General features: G+C 37.3%; 1 protein-coding gene across 3 annotated transcripts in view; it reads right to left on the reverse strand.

The window, feature by feature from the left end:
• Positions 1-1,873: 1,873 nt before the first annotated feature.
• Positions 1,874-17,916, reverse strand: part of LOC306872402 (serine/threonine-protein kinase DCLK2-like) — a 62,867-nt gene continuing 46,824 nt past the window's right edge. Inside the window, exons 11-18 of one of the 3 annotated variants that reach the window (XR_013784408.1) lie at positions 17,133-17,279; positions 16,748-16,881; positions 16,533-16,610; positions 15,289-15,385; positions 12,994-13,080; positions 12,485-12,598; positions 8,441-8,523; positions 4,004-4,128 (exon numbers count right to left, since the gene is read on the reverse strand). Coding sequence is in view for 2 of the 3 variants with exons in the window: in XM_079420931.1 (XP_079277057.1) it covers positions 3,832-4,128; positions 12,485-12,598; positions 12,994-13,080; positions 15,289-15,385; positions 16,533-16,610; positions 16,748-16,881; positions 17,133-17,279 (954 nt within the window). In the remaining variant the exon portion in view is untranslated. Of the gene's footprint in view, positions 4,129-8,440; positions 8,524-12,484; positions 12,599-12,993; positions 13,081-15,288; positions 15,386-16,532; positions 16,611-16,747; positions 16,882-17,132; positions 17,280-17,916 lie in introns of all 3 variants that reach the window. The other 2 variants (XM_079420932.1, XM_079420931.1) reach the window with 2 other exon arrangements.

A 17,916-nucleotide genomic window follows, 5' to 3' on the forward strand; every position in this document is an offset into this window, starting at 1 on the left:
GTACTACTGATGTTTTAAAAGCGCTGTTATAGCTGTACTTTTTGTTGCCATTTCTAAGAGAATAAAAAAATTGTTACTTTTTTAGCACGAGGTAGCCTATGTGTGGATCCCTAAATCTTAATCAATGTAATTAAAATATTTTGACTCACAATATGAAAAAACAAACAAATAAGATCATAACTAGTAAAGACCACACATGAAAGAAAATAAATAAAATTTTTGTACTAAATTGTACTAAATTTAAAGCCTGAATGACTATCGCCCAGTTGCCCTCACATCTATGAAGGTTTTTGAGAGACTTGTAAAGAGCCACATCTGCTCCTCCATACCTGTTACTTTGGACCCTCTTCAGTTTGCCTATCGCCCAAATAGATCCACGGACGATGCCATTTCTCACGTTCTCCACTCTTCCCTCACACACTTGGACAGCAACAATGGGAATTATGTAAGGCTGCTATTCATTGACTATAGCTCAGCTTTCAACACTATAGCCCCCATCAAGCTGGCATCTAAACTCACAGACCTCGGCCTAAACTCCTCACTCTGTGACTGGATTCAAGACTTCCTCACCGGCAGACCTCAAGTGGTGATAGTTGGCCAGTTCACCTCAAACTCCATCACTCTGAACATAGGAGCCCCACAGGGCTGTGTCCTGAGTCCCCTGCTCTACTCTCTCTACACGCATGACTGCGTGTCCTCTCACAGCTCCGCATCTATTATCAAATTCGCTGATGATACTGTGGTTCTGGGCCTCATCTCCAACAATGATGAGACCGCATACTTGGATGAGGTAGAGAGACTCACATCATGGTGCCAGGACAACGGTCTCTCTCTGAATGTGAACAAAACTAAAGAGCTGATCATGGACTTTAGGAAGAGACAGCAGCAGCCCTTCACTCCTGTCATGATCAGTGGGACCCCTGTGGAGAGGGTGAGTAGCTTCAAGTACCTCGGTGTAAACATCTCCGAGAACCTTACTAGAACTACACACATCAAAACACAGGTTAAGAAAGCCAGGCAAAGACTGTACCATCTGCGACAGCTGAGGAAATTCAGGGTCTCACCAGCAATCCTGAAAACTGTATATTCAGGGACCATAGAAAGTGTATTGACTCAGTGCATCTCAGTGTGGTATGGAAACAGCTCAAATCAGGACTGCAAACCACTACAGAGAGTTGTGCGCTTAGCTGAGCGCATCTCAGGGTCTGCTCTCCCCTCTCTGCAGGACATCTACCTCAAACGCTGCAAAAATAGAGCTGTCAAAATCATCAAGGACTCTAATCACCCTGGTAACCGTCTATTCACTTTGCTTCCATCTGGTAAGCGCTTCCGTAGCCTGATGGCAAAAACTGAGAGACTTAGAAGGAGCTTCTTCCCCCAGGCCATCAGGCTCCTAAACTCTAACTCTGTGTCATAATATCACTTGACTCCATGTAAATATCACCATATCAATAAGCTATTCATAATTTTTCTACCTCATATTGCTGCTATTTAAATACCCTGTACAACTTTTTTGCACATTCTTTTGCACATTCCTCTTTATTACTATTTAAATCAACATCATACTGACCTGCAAATTTATATTTTTTTAGCTTTTATTTTATTTTTTTCTACTTTTATTTTTCTTAATATTTGTATTCTATATAACTGCACTGTCCTTGGAGCGGACCTGACTTACATTTCACTGCTGGTTATACTCTGTATAATTGTGTATGTGACGAATAAAAATCTTGAATCTTGAATCTCATTAGATGTTGTGTCGCACTTCAACCCGCAGATGGCGATGTTGCATTGCTGCTGTTTTGTCGCTAGACTACAGAACTTTGGTTGGTTTTCTGTGATCATATACCATAATAAGGACAAGACAAGGATAAACAACAGCAAGATAATTTTATTGCATTACTTTGATTATGTGATGATAATGACCACTAATATAAAATGACATCTATTAAACATGAAATGTAGCCTTCCAGAAATAAAACTGAATATTGCCATATTTCTCAAAACCTCCAATGCACGTCAAAAAAAAAAAAGAAGAAAAAAAGCAGTGCATCATGTCATATACCTTAATTAACAAGCTGCATCACTCCCTGTAGGCTGACAGTTTCGGGAAATCAGTGCCACGTTGAGCAAAGAGATAACTAGTACAGAAGTAGTTCATGGAACAATAGATGACAAATCCAAGACTTGAGATTGTAATCTAATACTATTGCAACAGAGAAATCAAAATATCGTGCACTTAATGACTCTGGATTGAAAATGTCAAACTATTCTAAAATACAATTTCACATTTGTCTAATCTGTACAAATAAATTAGCAAAAGAACAAAATTATTAACAATCCCTACAGATTTCCTGCTTTGCTGGCTCATATGAAGGCAACTCTAAACTACTGCAAAATGACCCCAGAACAGAGTAGTGCTAGTCACACCCTCTTAAGAAAACACACACCCACAAATGAAAATTGCTTTCTCGTGTTTCTTCAGCAGAGTCAAAAAGTCAAGCAGTCTATTTTCAAACATACACTCCAAGAAAACGTACTTTCAAGTTTCAGCAGGACAAGTTTCTTGCCAGTTCCAAAGTCTTTTTTTTTTTTTTTTTTCAGTAGCATGTTTAGATTCACCCTAAAAAGTGTTTAGCTATTCATAACAGGACATGAGCTGTCCATGTCAGTAAATACAAAAGCAGAGCAGATCTTTCATATCCAAAGCACCTATATACAATTAATCACACATTAAGTTTTCAAACCCACCATGGGTGCTGGAATCGGAAGCCAAACTGGAAGAAGAAGAAAGCAGGGAGACAAGCAGACGACCACTATACCGACAGTACTGAACGTAGTTTAAAGGATTACTCTAAATGACTTTTAAAAACAGAACAGATTTTAAAACACTAGGCTTCATTAACTTGCTGACTTTGTAAATAGTTACAGAGAAAAAACAGACAGCATATAATAAAAGACTGAGGATCACATGTGGTTGCCATGTCCACTGTTTTCCAGCAGAATTGCTGTTGCTGTGGGAATAGTTCACCCAAAAATGAAAATCAATGTGCTGCAAAACATTTTCTGCTAAAAATAAAAGAAGATATTTTGAATAATGTGGCTAACAAAATTCTATATACTATGGAATTCAGTGGGGGGGACAAGAAAATCTTTGGCTACCCACATTCTTCAAAATATCTTCCTTTGTGGAAAGAACTTGAGAGTGAGCAAATGATGACATAATTTACATTTTATGGTGAACTATGCATTTAAAGGTTTGACAGATATATATATATATACATATAGACCTAGTAGGGAACCTTTGAGCTCTATTATGAAAACAGAATGGTTATTCTGACTTTTAAGTTTAAATTGTGTATAATGCAGAACAGTGACTGTAAAATATGTATTTTAGGGATAGGGTTATTGGGCTGATTTTGGGCCATTTTTGACTAGTCACTGGTTTGTTTTGCAGACCTGACAACCCTACTTTTAAGTCTTTCCGAACAAAACACACTCCCTCAGAAACTGCACCTCATTGCAAGGAAACAATATGTGTGTTCTAAATATCATTGTTTGTTATTCTTTTAACTAGTAGAATCAGAATCTGTAAATAAAGAAATTGTAGTCTGTGCTCATCATACACAATTTTCTCTGAAATCTGCAAACTGTCTCTTGCTTTGGACAACATACTCGTCCAGACTGTACAAATTGAGGCAAAAGTAGTGTAGTGTTTTCCAGCTTTTTCACTATAGCATGAAGTTTCAAAGATTGGCAGAGTTGCTATATGTATTTATGCATTTATATTTGAAATTGTCTCCGTATTGTTTCCCTTAAATAGGAAACAAATTATTCTTCCTTCGGGAGACCCTTGCTGGCCTCAGCCTCAACACTGCATTCTGGGAAGCGGGGAGGTGGGGCAGAGTGAGGGGAGGGCAGAGGTGCTGATGGTGCATTGGGGGTTGTTGAGGCTAAAGGCTCAACGGGGGCAGCACTCCGAGAGTCCTCCAATTGGACAGATGAGCGTCCCCTATGGGAGTGTCGTCTCTCTGGGTGGGTGGAGAAAGGGCTCTTTCCTGGAGGAGGGGGGCTGCGGTCTTGACGCCGACGAGAAAGCTGGATGGTTTCCTTATCTAGAGCTGTGTTCTACAGGAGAGACACAATATAATAATGTTCACATGAGGTGCACACACCCAGAAATGGAAAAGAAATTTAAACAATTCAGTAGGGAAAGAGTAAGTGAGATGAAGTTATGATCTAGGAGGTCAAGAGAGAGATCAGTTTAATCTTAAAGGGACAGTGCACCCAAAATGAAAATTCTGTCGTCATTTACTCATGCTCATGTTGTTCCAAATAGTTTTTTTTTGTTTTTAAATGTGTCCCTCTACTTTGCAACAGTTGAAAATTTTGCATATTTGAAAACTATTTTTTGCAGTTAAAAGTTACATTTTTTAAAAAATATATATATTAATTGAGCTTTCAATTAAATTGCATGTGTAACAAAACTTGTTCCCACTTTTTTTTCTTTCCAAAAATGTTCCCACTTTAAAAAAAAAAAAAAAAACTATTTAAGTAGTAATTCAAACTACTTTCTGTATGTAAAGGTCATTGCAGGCAATGGTTTATCTGAGGGGTGCATGGTGAGTTCTTATTAGTTTTCATGACATTTGCTAAATTTATGGCAATTTTACATGTCAGAATTATGTGTCTGTGAGTGTTAAGCTGCTAACTTCCAGATTTGATATTTTAATCTAAAATATAATGTCTATTTAATCTAAAGTCTTATAAATAATCATTATCTTTAGTCTAGAAATGTCCCACAATCTTGATAAACTATGATGATGGCAGGCTACATAGAGAAGTCTGGATTTGTGCTAAAAAAATAAAAAGTCCTCAATCTTCCATTTACTGAATAAAACACCAAAAAAACCACAAATCAATATCATCTTTTGTGTTCTTCAGAAAAGAGGCAGGCACATGAACAACACGAGGGTGAGTAAATGAAGTAGTCTACATTTTACAAGTACAAAGTAAATTTTGTGTATCCCTTTAAGCAATAAAGCAAGTTGTTCAGTGTTTTCCCCAAAGCTGTAAGAAGAAACATGTTCAAACTAAAATATATAAAAGACAGTATGCATGACCTGGTTTCACTGAAAAGTCAATACTATTGATCACGTCACAGGTGGGAGAAGACCACCGCAGTAAAAGAGACTGGAAAATGGCAGAGAGTGAAAAACATCACTGAAGTTCATAACAGAATTAAAGCGAGTCAAGAATTCTCTAAGCTGACAACTTTCCATGTCTTGTAGGGGAAAACGATTATCTTCAGTGATGTTACTGTCACTTTCTCCCAGTATAAGAGTGTATGTGTGAGGAGACAGAGTCGGGGAGGGAGGAGCATAGCAGTTAGTGTTAGTACATACCATTGCCTTGGAGCTAGTCAAAGGATAGCAATGCCATGGGGAGAGCAGAAGCAGAGGACAGAGACTAGTCTTACTCACAGAGCACATACAGCACAAATTCATACACAACACTAACATAACCTCTAACACTTCAGCTGAGGGACATTTCACAAGGACTACTTCAGAAACACTCAGTTTGCCTGATTAAAGCAAATATAGCCACTTAAAGGGGCAGTTCAATCAGAAATGTACATTCTGACATTATTCACCCTCATATGCTTCCAAATACACATGATGCTATTTTTCTTACTCATACAATCTATCAAGTTCCAAAAAGAACAATAAGCACTATAAAATCATGTAAATATAGTCCATACGACTCTTGTGAAGACATATGATGACTTTTTGTATCTATGTTTGATGTAATGATGTGTTGTTACAAGAAATGAGAATGAATGTCATTTGCTATTATTGATGTCAAACACATGCCATATAGGCACCATATTTAATTTGGGAGCTGATTATCAGTGCATAATTGCATTGATGAATTGATGAAGGGTGAATTGACAATAAAGCTGACTTGACTTGACTTGACTTGATAATAGCTTAAAGTTTAGTCTGCTCTTTACAAAGCTATCATTTCAGAACCCCTGAAATTAGAGATGGGCAGTATTTTTTTTATCTTATTACTGCACTTAAGTGCAATTTTCTGCCCATGACTGTACACTCACCTAAAGGATTATTAGGAACACCATACTAATACTGTGTTTGACCCCCTTTCGCCTTCAGAACTGCCTTAATTCTACGTGGCATTGATTCAACAAGGTGCTGAAAGCATTCTTTAGAAATGTTGGCCCATATTGATAGGATAGCATCTTGCAGTTGATGGAGATTTGTGGGATGCACATCCAGGGCACGAAGCTCCCGTTCCACCACATCCCAAAGATGCTCTATTGGGTTGAGATCTGGTGACTGTGGGGGCCATTTTAGTACAGTGAACTCATTGTCATGTTCAAGAAACCAATTTGAAATGATTCGAGCTTTGTGACGTGGTGCATTATCCTGCTGGAAGTAGCCATCAGAGGATGGGTACATGGTGGTCATAAAGGGATGGACATGGTCAGAAACAATGCTCAGGTAGGCCGTGGCATTTAAACGATGCCCAATTGGCACTAAGGGGCCTAAAGTGTGCCAGGAAAACATCCCCCACACCATTACACCACCACCACCAGTCTGCACAGTGGTAACAAGGCATGATGGATCCATGTTCTCATTCTGTTTACGGCAAATTCTGACTGTACCATCTGAATGTCTCAACAGAAATCGAGACTCGTCAGACCAGGCAACATTTTTCCAGTCTTCAACCGTCCAATTTTGGTGAGCTCGTGCAAATTGTAGCCTCTTTTTCCTATTTGTAGTGGGAGATGAGTGGTACCCGGTGGGGTCTTCTGCTGTTGTAGCCCATCCGCCTCAAGGTTGTGCGTGTTGTGGCTTCACAAATGCTTTGCTGCATACCTCGGTTGTAACGAGTGGTTATTTCAGTCAAAGTTGCTCTTCTATCAGCTTGAATCAGTCGGCCCATTCTCCTCTGACCTCTAGCATCAACAAGGCATTTTCGCCCCCAGGACTGCCGCATACTGGATGTTTTTCCCTTTTCACACCATTCTTTGTAAACCCTAGAAATGGTTGTGCGTGAAAATCCCAGTAACTGAGCAGATTGTGAAATACTCAGACCGGCCCGTCTGGCACCAACAACCATGCCACGCTCAAAATTGCTTAAATCACCTTTCTTTCCCATTCTGACATTCAGTTTGGAGTTCAGGAGATTGTCTTGATCAGGACCACACCCCTAAATGCATTGAAGCAACTGCCATGTGATTGGTTGATTAGATAATTGCATTAATGAGAAATTGAACAGGTGTTCCTAATAATCCTTTGATGTGTGAGTGTATATGGTATATATATTTTTATTTTTGCACACTTAAATTCTCAGTAATTTTAAGGAGTAGTTATCTGTGTATGACATGTATTTTTAGCAGGAGTATAAAGCACATAAAATTACAAAATAAACATTCATCAGTCAGTACTTTTAATTAAGTACATTAAAAGTCATGTACTTTTAGCCATGTAAAATTGAAAAGGGAGTCCTTAATACTTTTACTGGAGCAATATTTTAATAGAGTATCTGTACTTTTACTCAAGTATTTGATTTGTGTATCGTCCACCTCTGCTGGAATATAGCAAATTATCCATATAGATTTTTTTTTGGTAAAACCTGACAAACAACGGATAGAATACCCATATGACAATTCTTTTAAAAAAAGAAAAAATATATTTTCTTTCAGCATACTTGGAATGACATGAGGGTGAGTAAAACAACTAAATCCTCATTTTATCTAAAAAAAAAAAAGATCTAAATAACTAAATAAAAACTTTGAGTAAAATATTTCATCCAAGGCAATTTTTGTACACAATTTTGCATCTCTCTCTCCCAGTCATTAGATTTATTAATTTAAATGATTAAATTAGAATACTGCCAGAAGATGGCAGAGTTTCATATTCTATTTTTATGTCAATGGTCAAGGTCCTAAGGGTGAGAGGTTCATTTCGAGGACGTTGGCAGCTGCCATGAAATAGACTGTCTCTGGATTAGGTAACAGAGAGAGAGAGAAGCCATCGGATTGCAGTGTTAATTTTACAAGCAGTCAGTATTGCATGCATGCCAATACAAACCTTTCAGCTAGAACCCAGAAGGAAACAATATACAGCAATAATGTGCAAAGAAGCCATATGGCACAGAATATCACAGCCATTTAAAGGGCCACCATGAACACAGAGTGGAATGAGAAGATGGAAAGACAAAAAGTGGACCAGATTATGGTTGAGACATGAAGTGTGGTATAATTGTCATCTAGAATTAGATGCAAGACCAGCAAATGCTGAAAAAACCCAGTGAGAGGGAACAAGAGGCAGTCAGAGTGCAGAGACTGCTAGATTTTAGTATAGTCAAAGAACTCAAGCTCATTAAAAAGAGGTTTAGGTTTGGAGTCAAATACCCAATATCCAGTGGTAGACATCACTTCAGGTCTTGGGAGAGCAAGGAAGGGGTGTAGATACAGCCCTGCCCTTACAGTTCAAACTGTCAAATGAGATTCACATCAATACACATTTAGCCAGAGTCCCTACTGCTGATTTTCTGGTGAACAAAAAAGGACCTTAGATTTAAAAAAAAGCTTTTTTAGTAGATGTCTATTAATATAATGTTTATTCATTTTATATCTCCTGTCAGCAGAATCAATGCAAATATATCATGAATATTCAATATACCAGTTAGCAGTTATTAATACTGAGGTCTTAATTTCAAATATCAAAAATGAAATTTCCTTTCTGCATGATGGTGTCAAGTCCAAACAATGAATGATGGTCAGTATTCTTGATCATGGCAATGCAGACAGGATGAAGACCAGTGACAACACTGAAAACAACACATTTACAGAGACAGACACCCTTAATGACAGTGAGAAGAACTGAGACACAAGTCGGGCTGTGAGGGGTTTATGGTGCAGTGAACTGGGATGGGAATTTAATAAGACATGACGGTGGAAATGGCTGAAAATGCTTCACCCATGTCACTCTCTGAGCTCATAAAGTACATTCTGCCAAGCAATAAAAGGATTATGATAAGTCCTTCAGCAATTTTCAAGCACTGGAGAGCAATGCTGACTGCCCATTTTTTTCCAATGGGCTTGGTCCTGTATTTAAGATATCTTTCTAATATATGTGTATGAGCATCAAATTAGCATATTTGAATGATTTCTGAAGGATCATGTGACAAAATTCAGCTTTGCCTCACAGGAATAAATTACATTTTAAAATATATTAAAAAAGAAAACAGTTATTTTAAATAGTAGTAATATTTTTGTTTTTCTGTAATATTATTATTGTTTTGATGTATTTTTGATCAAGTAAATGCAGCCTTGGTGAGCAAGACAACTAATGACTTATAATCACTGAATATAAGCATAAAAACAGTATATTCAAATATATACAAAAATATAAGTCTTTGGTTCATTTGGTTATTATGGGTAGTGTAGATTTTATCCATCAATTTAGCTATTATTTTAGGGCGGTCGTGGCCTAATGGATAGAGAGTTGGACTTGTAACCTGAAGGTCGTGGGTTTGAGTCTCAGGTCCGGCAGGGATTGTAGGTGGGGGGAGTGAATAACCAACACTCTCTCCTCCCTCAATACCACGACTGAGGTGAGATCCTTGAGCAAGGCACCAAATCTCCAACTGCTCCCCAGGTGCTGCAGCATTGGCTGCCCACTGCTCCGGGTGTATGTTCACTACTGTGTGTACACTTCGATGGGTTAAATGCAGAGCACAAATTCTGAGTATGGGTCACCATACTTGGCCACACACCACTTCCCTTTCCCCTATTAAACAAAGATTTTCAAAAGTTGAATCACACTACTCATGGTATGTCTTTGTTGAAAGGTTTATACATTAACGTTTATAATCAAATCAAATTTCTATGGAGAAAGTGAATGTGATTTTTTTTTTACTTGTGCCTGATGTGCTGTTTTCTATGGAAGCCCGTTTCCGCCAATGAATAAAAAATAAAACAAGGTAATTGCGACTTTTTATCTCACAATTCGGACTTTTTTTCTCGCAATTCTGACTTTATAACTCGCAATTCTGAGATATAAACTCGCAATTCTGACTTTATAACTCGCAATTCTGAGATATAAACTCGCAATTCTGACTTTATAACTCGCAATTCTGACTTTATAACTCGCAATTCTGACTTTATAACTCGCAATTCTGAGATATAAACTCGCAATTCTGACTTTATAACTCGCAATTCTGAGATATAAACTCGCAATTCTGACTTTATAACTCGCAATTCTGACTTTATAACTCGCAATTCTGACTTTATAACTCGCAATTCTGAGATATAAACTCGCAATTCTGACTTTATAACTCGCAATTCTGAGATATAAACTCGCAATTCTGACTTTATAACTCGCAATTCTGACTTTATAACTCGCAATTCTGACTTTATAACTCGCAATTCTGAGATATAAACTCGCAATTCTGACTTTATAACTCGCAATTCTGAGATATAAACTCGCAATTCTGACTTTATAACTCGCAATTCTGAGATATAAACTCGCAATTCTGACTTTTTTTCTCAGAATTCTGACTTTTTTTCTCGCAATTGCGAGTTTATAACTCACAACTCTGACTTTCTCGCACCATAGCAAACCACTCTCCGTGTAAGGCTTTGCAGTACTTTGTTCAATTTGCTATAGCTGAGCTATATATTGAACTAGATGAATGTTGCTCCGAATATGATTTTTGAACAAACATAAAAATGACTCATTATTCTTTATTTCTATGTTTTGCGCTCGCGGTTGGACACTACCGCCGGGCTTTCAGACACATTCTTCATTTCTTTATAGTTCTGAGTTTGAGGCAGCTTCTATCGCGTTATTTTAATAACAGCTGTCAAGTCAAAAACGTATTATTGTAACACGAGAGTGGATATATATGAATGCACGCAGGTGGATTTCCTTCACTCTCGCATAAAGCCCGCTTTCATATGTTCTTGCTATAGAATTATCATATATTATTATTATTATTTAGTCAATGAAAAGTTCAGATGCAAAAGCCTCTAAGTGCCATCTGAAATTTTCTTCTAAAATGAGCATTTTTCTCAGGTACAGGTTCTTTTCATTGTCATTAAAGTAACTTAACTGAATATAAACGAAAAATACAAATTTTAGAAGAAAATTTCAGATGGCATTTAAGCTTTTGCATCTGAACTCTTCATTGACTAAATAATAATAATAAAATTAATGAATCCTTTATTTATAATTTTCATTGGGGATGTCTTGCTTGGTCGATATCTTACAACATTAAATACAGGAGATAAGATAATTCTATAGCAAGAACATATGAAAGCGGGCTTTATGCGAGAGTGAAGGAAATCCACCTGCGTGCATTCATATATATCCACTCTCGTGTTACAATAATACGCACTTTACTTGACAGCTGTTATTAAAATAACGCGATAGAAGCTGCCTTAAACTCAGAACTATAAATAAATGAAGAATGTCGTGTCTGAAAGCCCGGCGGTAATGGTACTGTCCAAACCGTGAGCGCAAAACACAGAAATAAAGAATAATGAGTCATTTTTATGTTTGTTCAAAAATCATATTCGGAGCAACATTCATCTAGTTCAATATATAGTTCAGCTATAGCAAATTGAACAAAGTACTGCAAAGCCTTACACGGAGAGTGGTTTGCTATGGTGCGAGAAAGTCAGAGTTGTGAGATATAAACTCGCAATTGCGAGAAAAAAAGTCAGAATTCTGAGAAAAAAAGTCAGAATTGCGAGTTTATATCTCAGAATTGCGAGTTATAAAGTCAGAATTGCGAGTTATAAAGTCAGAATTGCGAGTTTATATCTCAGAATTGCGAGTTATAAAGTCAGAATTGCGAGTTTATATCTCAGAATTGCGAGTTATAAAGTCAGAATTGCGAGTTATAAAGTCAGAATTGCGAGTTATAAAGTCAGAATTGCGAGTTATAAAGTCAGAATTGCGAGTTATAAAGTCAGAATTGCGAGTTTATATCTCAGAATTGCGAGTTATAAAGTCAGAATTGTGAGTTATAAAGTCAGAATTGCGAGAAAAAAAGTCCGAATTGTGAGATAAAAAGTCGCAATTACCTTGTTTTATTTTTTATTCATTGGCGGAAACGGGCTTCCATAGTTTTCTAAAGTCATGTCCAAATTCATATTTTGTCCTGTGCTTGCTTACAATGCAATAATCTCTAATATTTCCTGAGATTTAGCAGTTATGTAAGTCATGAGCTCCGAGGGAGACAAACCGATTGATTTGATGCTGGTGTCCACAGTGGCTATAAATTCAGTGACGGCTATGCTTCGGAATTATGTGTAATACAAGTACTAATCATTAGGGGCCGAGAGGATCACATTGGTTATTTTTTAAGCGTATAGCATATTAACAGACGACAGCAGCTGCAGTTATGATGTGCAGACTGTTTCTCATGTGTGAGTGTGTGTGCTCACCACAATAACAGAGACTCCAGGGGAAGTGTTGCTCTGTTTCTGCACAGAGTTAAAGTGCTTTTTGAGTTTACCTGCCACCTCCATCTTCATATTGTTTTCCATTGCAGCATCCTCCTGTTGGTTATTGAAGTGGATTAGGATAGTCCAATCTAATGGTGAGCAATATTACTGTGTTCTCCAGAGCATTTAGACTAAATTGTAGGTTTCAGTTTGAAAAATTATTTTAAATATAAATCAAAACCACCTCTAATACAGCTCAAATTACACAAATAATGTTTTATGAGTAAGTGTGCGAGTGAATCCCTTGTGACCAATCATGCTACTCAACATGCAATAATGCCTAAAATACATTTTGGTGTATTATATTTTATAAATAGAATTTATCATATATATATATTATATATATATATATATATATATATATATTATTCAGTCTGATACTGTAATGTAGCACATGCATTACCAAGTCGCACACACACACACACACAGCACTAAACCTTTTCACACACATTTACCGTGACCCAGGGGTGAGACAGCACGTCCTCCGCTGTGTATCTGGCCTCTACATTCACCTGCAGCATGTGACCAATCAACTCCTGTACAAACACACCATGATCATGAACAGACTTGAAGAAACTTTACTACATTTGTGACCCTGGACCACAAAACCAGTCTTAATTTGCAGGGGTATATTTGTAGCAATAGCCAAAAATACCTTGTATGGGTCAAAATTATTGATTTTTCTTTTATGCCAAAATCATTAGGACATTAAGTAAAGATCATGTTCCATTAAGATATTTTGTAAATTTCCTACTGTAAATATATCAAAACTTCATTTTTGACTAGAAATATGCATGGCTAAGAACTTCATTTGGACAACTTTAATTAGATAAAAATAATATATTGTCCAAATATTGTCCTATATAACATGTCCTATATACAGCCAAATATTGTCCTATCCTAACAAACCATACATCAATGGAAAGCTTATGACTGGTTTTGTGGTCCAGGATCACATTTTAGCATAAAAACAGAAAAGGTACACAAAAGGACAGGAAACAAATACTGTTAAACAAGGGCGTAGGTTTGATTCTGGAATTGGTAGGGAAATAATGGCAGACAACAGACATTTAATTGTTTGATCAAAATTATTGCTAGGGACAATTTAGTCATAGTTGTGATACTCATTAATGCAACAGGTGACTCAGGGCAAACAAATTGTTGAATAAAGATGTTATTTTTATTTCTTTGCGCACAAAAAATATTCTCGTAGCTACATAAAATATGGTTGAACCACTGATGTCACATGGACTGTTTTACCGATGTCCTTACAGCATTTCTGGGCCTGGGAACATTTCAGGTGCATTGGGTTTCTCGGACTTCATCAAAAATATCTTAATTTGTGTTCAGAAGATGAATGAAGGTCTTCCGTGTTTGGAACAACATGAGGATTCTGTCATTACTCAATTAATGACAGAATTTTCATTTATGGGTGAATGATCCCTTTCAGAGCACAGATCAGCTCCAAAGTCCCGATCTGAATCAAATGATTCACAAACCCGCAACGAAGTCCCCATTTATTTCAAATGATTCGCAATCCCTAGTCCCTACTAAATTCTACGCCTTTGCAGTTATATTAAATCTTTGTGTGTAAAGTTAAGGAATTATGGTAAGTTTCAGAAAAGGATTTAGTTTGTAAGACATTAGTCTTACAAACTAAAATCTGAATCTGAATTTTGATAGAAATTATGACACATGAGGCTTATTTAAGACCAGACAAAGAAGATACTTGCCTGATTTCCTTTAAAAAGACCATTAACATGATCTAAAAAAGGTCTGCATGTCCACATTTGTATACACAGCAAAAATTCTGTCATTCGGTGCAGAGAAAGATGTTAGAAACTCTAAATGCAAAACAGTTCTAAAGCTGGATGGGATGAATGAGATGATATAATGATGAGAGTAGGGTGAAACAGAGTAGGGTGCAGTCAGGACAGAGAATACAGCATAAAGAATGAAAGATGGTGAGATAAATGAGTGAGGGTAAGACAGTGTGTTTTAAAGCATGCTAAAGGAATAGTTCAGGAAAAAATGAAAATTTGCTACAAATTTACTAACCCTCAGGTCATAAAAGATATATGCGAGTTTGTTTCTTCATTGGAACAGATTTGGAGAATTATAGCTTTACATCACTTGCTCACTAATGGATCCTCTGCAGTGATTGGGTGCTGTCAGAATGAGAGTTAAAACAGCTGATCAAAACATCACAATACTCCACAAGTAATCCACACCACTCCGGTCCATCAGTTAATGTCTTGTGAGATGAAACACTGCATGTTTGTAAGAAACAGTTTTGGACTCTTTTCTTTTGCAAATGGTGCATATTTCTCTGATTCAGATGAGACAACATTTCCACTGGAGAAAGCAATATTATGGATAGAGGACTTTTAGCTGAGAACGATGTATTGAATATAAAAACAATTATGGATTTATTACAAACATGCATCTTTTTGCCTCAATCTGTAGTTGGAGTTGTGTGGATTATTTGTAGATCATTCTGATGTTTTTATCAGCTGTTTAGACTTCCATTCTGACGGCACCCATTCACTGCAGAGGATCCATTGGTGAGCAAGTGATGTAATGATAAATATCTCCAAATCTGTTCTGATGAAGAAACAAACTCATCTTGGATGGCCTGTGCGTGAGTACATTTCTAGCAAATTCGACTTTTTAGGAAATTCTTAAGTTCCTTTTAGTGTTTTTACTCCTTTAATAATTGTCATGATATGTTTCTCTGCACTCACTTTAGCAGAATCCGTGATATTGTCCCAAAAGGGTGATGGGAAATCTAAACGCCCCACCAGGATCTGATCAAATAGGTCCTCTTGGAGGTTATTCTCACTACAAAAACAAATGCCAAGCACATAGACAATAAAAACATATATTTCATGTACAACAACTGCTGAGAACAATATGAACAAAACATGAGCAATATGCAATATGAGACCAAACATTAGATTTTAAACACTGTGGTTTATTAAAGGCGGGGTATGTAATTTTTCAAAAACGCTGTAGAAAACTGAGTTGGGGCCGAGTACCAAAACAAACTTGTAGCCAATCAGCAGTAACTATGTATAAAAATGCAAATAAAAAAACAAAAGTGGAAAATGTCTGCGGAACGATAAGGCAAGAAGTAGGACCCGTGTAAATATCGGATCAGCTTTCCAGCGCTGGAGAAAACTCAAGGAGCGGAAGGCCTGTGATCGGACGCCAAGGTTGCATTGGTTCTTCTGGATAGGTGAGTAATGCTGCATTCACGTGCTATTGGAATTATAGTAAATACGAGTTTCCTAGTCGGAAATTGGCCACATAAGGCCTCTCTAAGGTCGTTCATGTCCAATTTATGACTAGGATGCTCGTATTTACCATAATTCCAATAGCATATGAATGCAGCATAACACCATGTCTACACCAGACGCGCCGCGACGCAACAGCTAAAGTCTGCCTACACTGGACGCGATAAAGCGACCGTTGAAAATCATTTGAAATTTGTGTCAGTACGTCATAAATAGAACGCGGCAGCAGTTCTCTGTTGGAGATTTGTTGCGCCGCACAGCATCCAGTGTAGACACGGGGTGCGTCTCAATCAGATCCCTAGCTCCCGAGCTCATCATGTACACAAATTCAGTCACTGGTAAGTTCCCTGACTCACTGCACGACAGTGATCACTCGAATTCCAGTGACACGTACAGCATCAACTGACAACATTGTCCTTTATATAATTAATAAACAACAGACAGGACCAATCTTTTTGATGTTATTTTTTAATTCTCTTTAAACACATCGTTTTGCGTTGTTTCACAGAACTAATTGTTGCCTGGGTTGCGTAGATTACATATGTGTGGGGCGGAGCTATCAAAATAGGGGCGAGACCTTTTTGGGGTAGGGGCGTGTTTGTTTTGGTGATTTCAAATATCAACACTGGCTTCCAGAAATCGCTTACGCCACCTTTAACATGAAGGACTGAGCAGGTACTATCTAGTGGTACCTGCGGAATGGTGGGAAACCACATAGGAGGATGTAGGTAATTACTCCAGCTGCCCAGATGTCCACTTTTAGCCCGTATCTGCAGTGATGCCCAGACAGGAAGACACAGTTAATAACATTCAGCCCCCAGCATTTTAAAGGCTATTCATGTCTCCATAGCAATATCACTTCAGAAAACAATGATGATATAAACACAAAACAATCAATGATTCTTACCCTGACTCTGAAATAATTTCTGGGGCAACATAAGTGGGTGTTCCACAAACAGTGTACAGTGGCCCTTCAACCACTGTGGCCAAGCCAAAATCACCCAACTTTAAAGACTTTGTACCATTAGGATACTCACACACCTACAACACACATAGTGAAAGACAAAATTATTATTTTTACACTCCAGGATTTACATTCTTTCCTTCTTGACATAGTAATTTTCCATGTACAATGTGCAAAGTTGTTTTCTTCACAGGTTTTGTATTTCTGTACTGTTGTGTATGTGTTTCAGATATATTGTCTCTGCGCAAGATGTGTAGGTGTATATGCCTGTGTATTGTATATTCAATGTATCTTTTGAGGATATGTTTGTCTGTGTATATGTGCGTACCAGCAGATTCTCAGGTTTGATGTCTCGATGGACGATACACATTCTGTGCAGATATTTGAGAGCAGCTGCCAGGTTGAATACCATTACACTAGCATCTCTTTCTGTGTATTTTGTTGAGGAGGTGATCGCATCAAACAGATCTCCACCCTGAAACACACAGATGTCAATACAAATAACTACAATTCTCTATATTTCTATATAATCTCTTTATACATTCTGTATAAACACACTTGAACCTAGAGTAACAAATAAGTTTCTGCCTTTATTTGGGGCTAAGAGATTAATATTGAATGCAGCCATTTAGTGCAATGTAGCAACAATACACAGAATTCACAATGCATTTAACGTTCCAATAATGTAGGGTGCATCTGAGTTTATATGTTTTTTTTTTTTATTAATAACAGGTGGTGCATCTAAAAAAATTAGAATATCGTGAAAAAGTTCATTTTCTAAACTTATTTCAAAAAGTAAAACTATCCTATATTCTAGATTCATTACATGTAAAGTAAAGCATTTCAAAAGTTTTTTTTTAATTTTGCTGATTAGAGCTATAGCTCATGAAAGTCAAAAATCCAGTATCTCAAAATATTAGAATATTGACAGTTGAGTTTCATTAAATGACCATCCCTACAGTATAAATTCCGGGTATCTCTTGCTCTTTGAAACCACAATAATGGGGAAGACTGCTGACTTGGCAATGGTCCAGAAGACAATCATTGACTTACCCTCTTTGTGGAGGGTCCACAAAGAGGGTAAGTCACAGAGGGTCATTACTGAAAGGGTT

The sequence above is a fragment of the Barbus barbus genome, assembly GCF_936440315.1.
Source record: "Barbus barbus genome assembly, chromosome: 7".
Classification (NCBI taxonomy): Eukaryota; Metazoa; Chordata; class Actinopteri; order Cypriniformes; family Cyprinidae; genus Barbus; species Barbus barbus.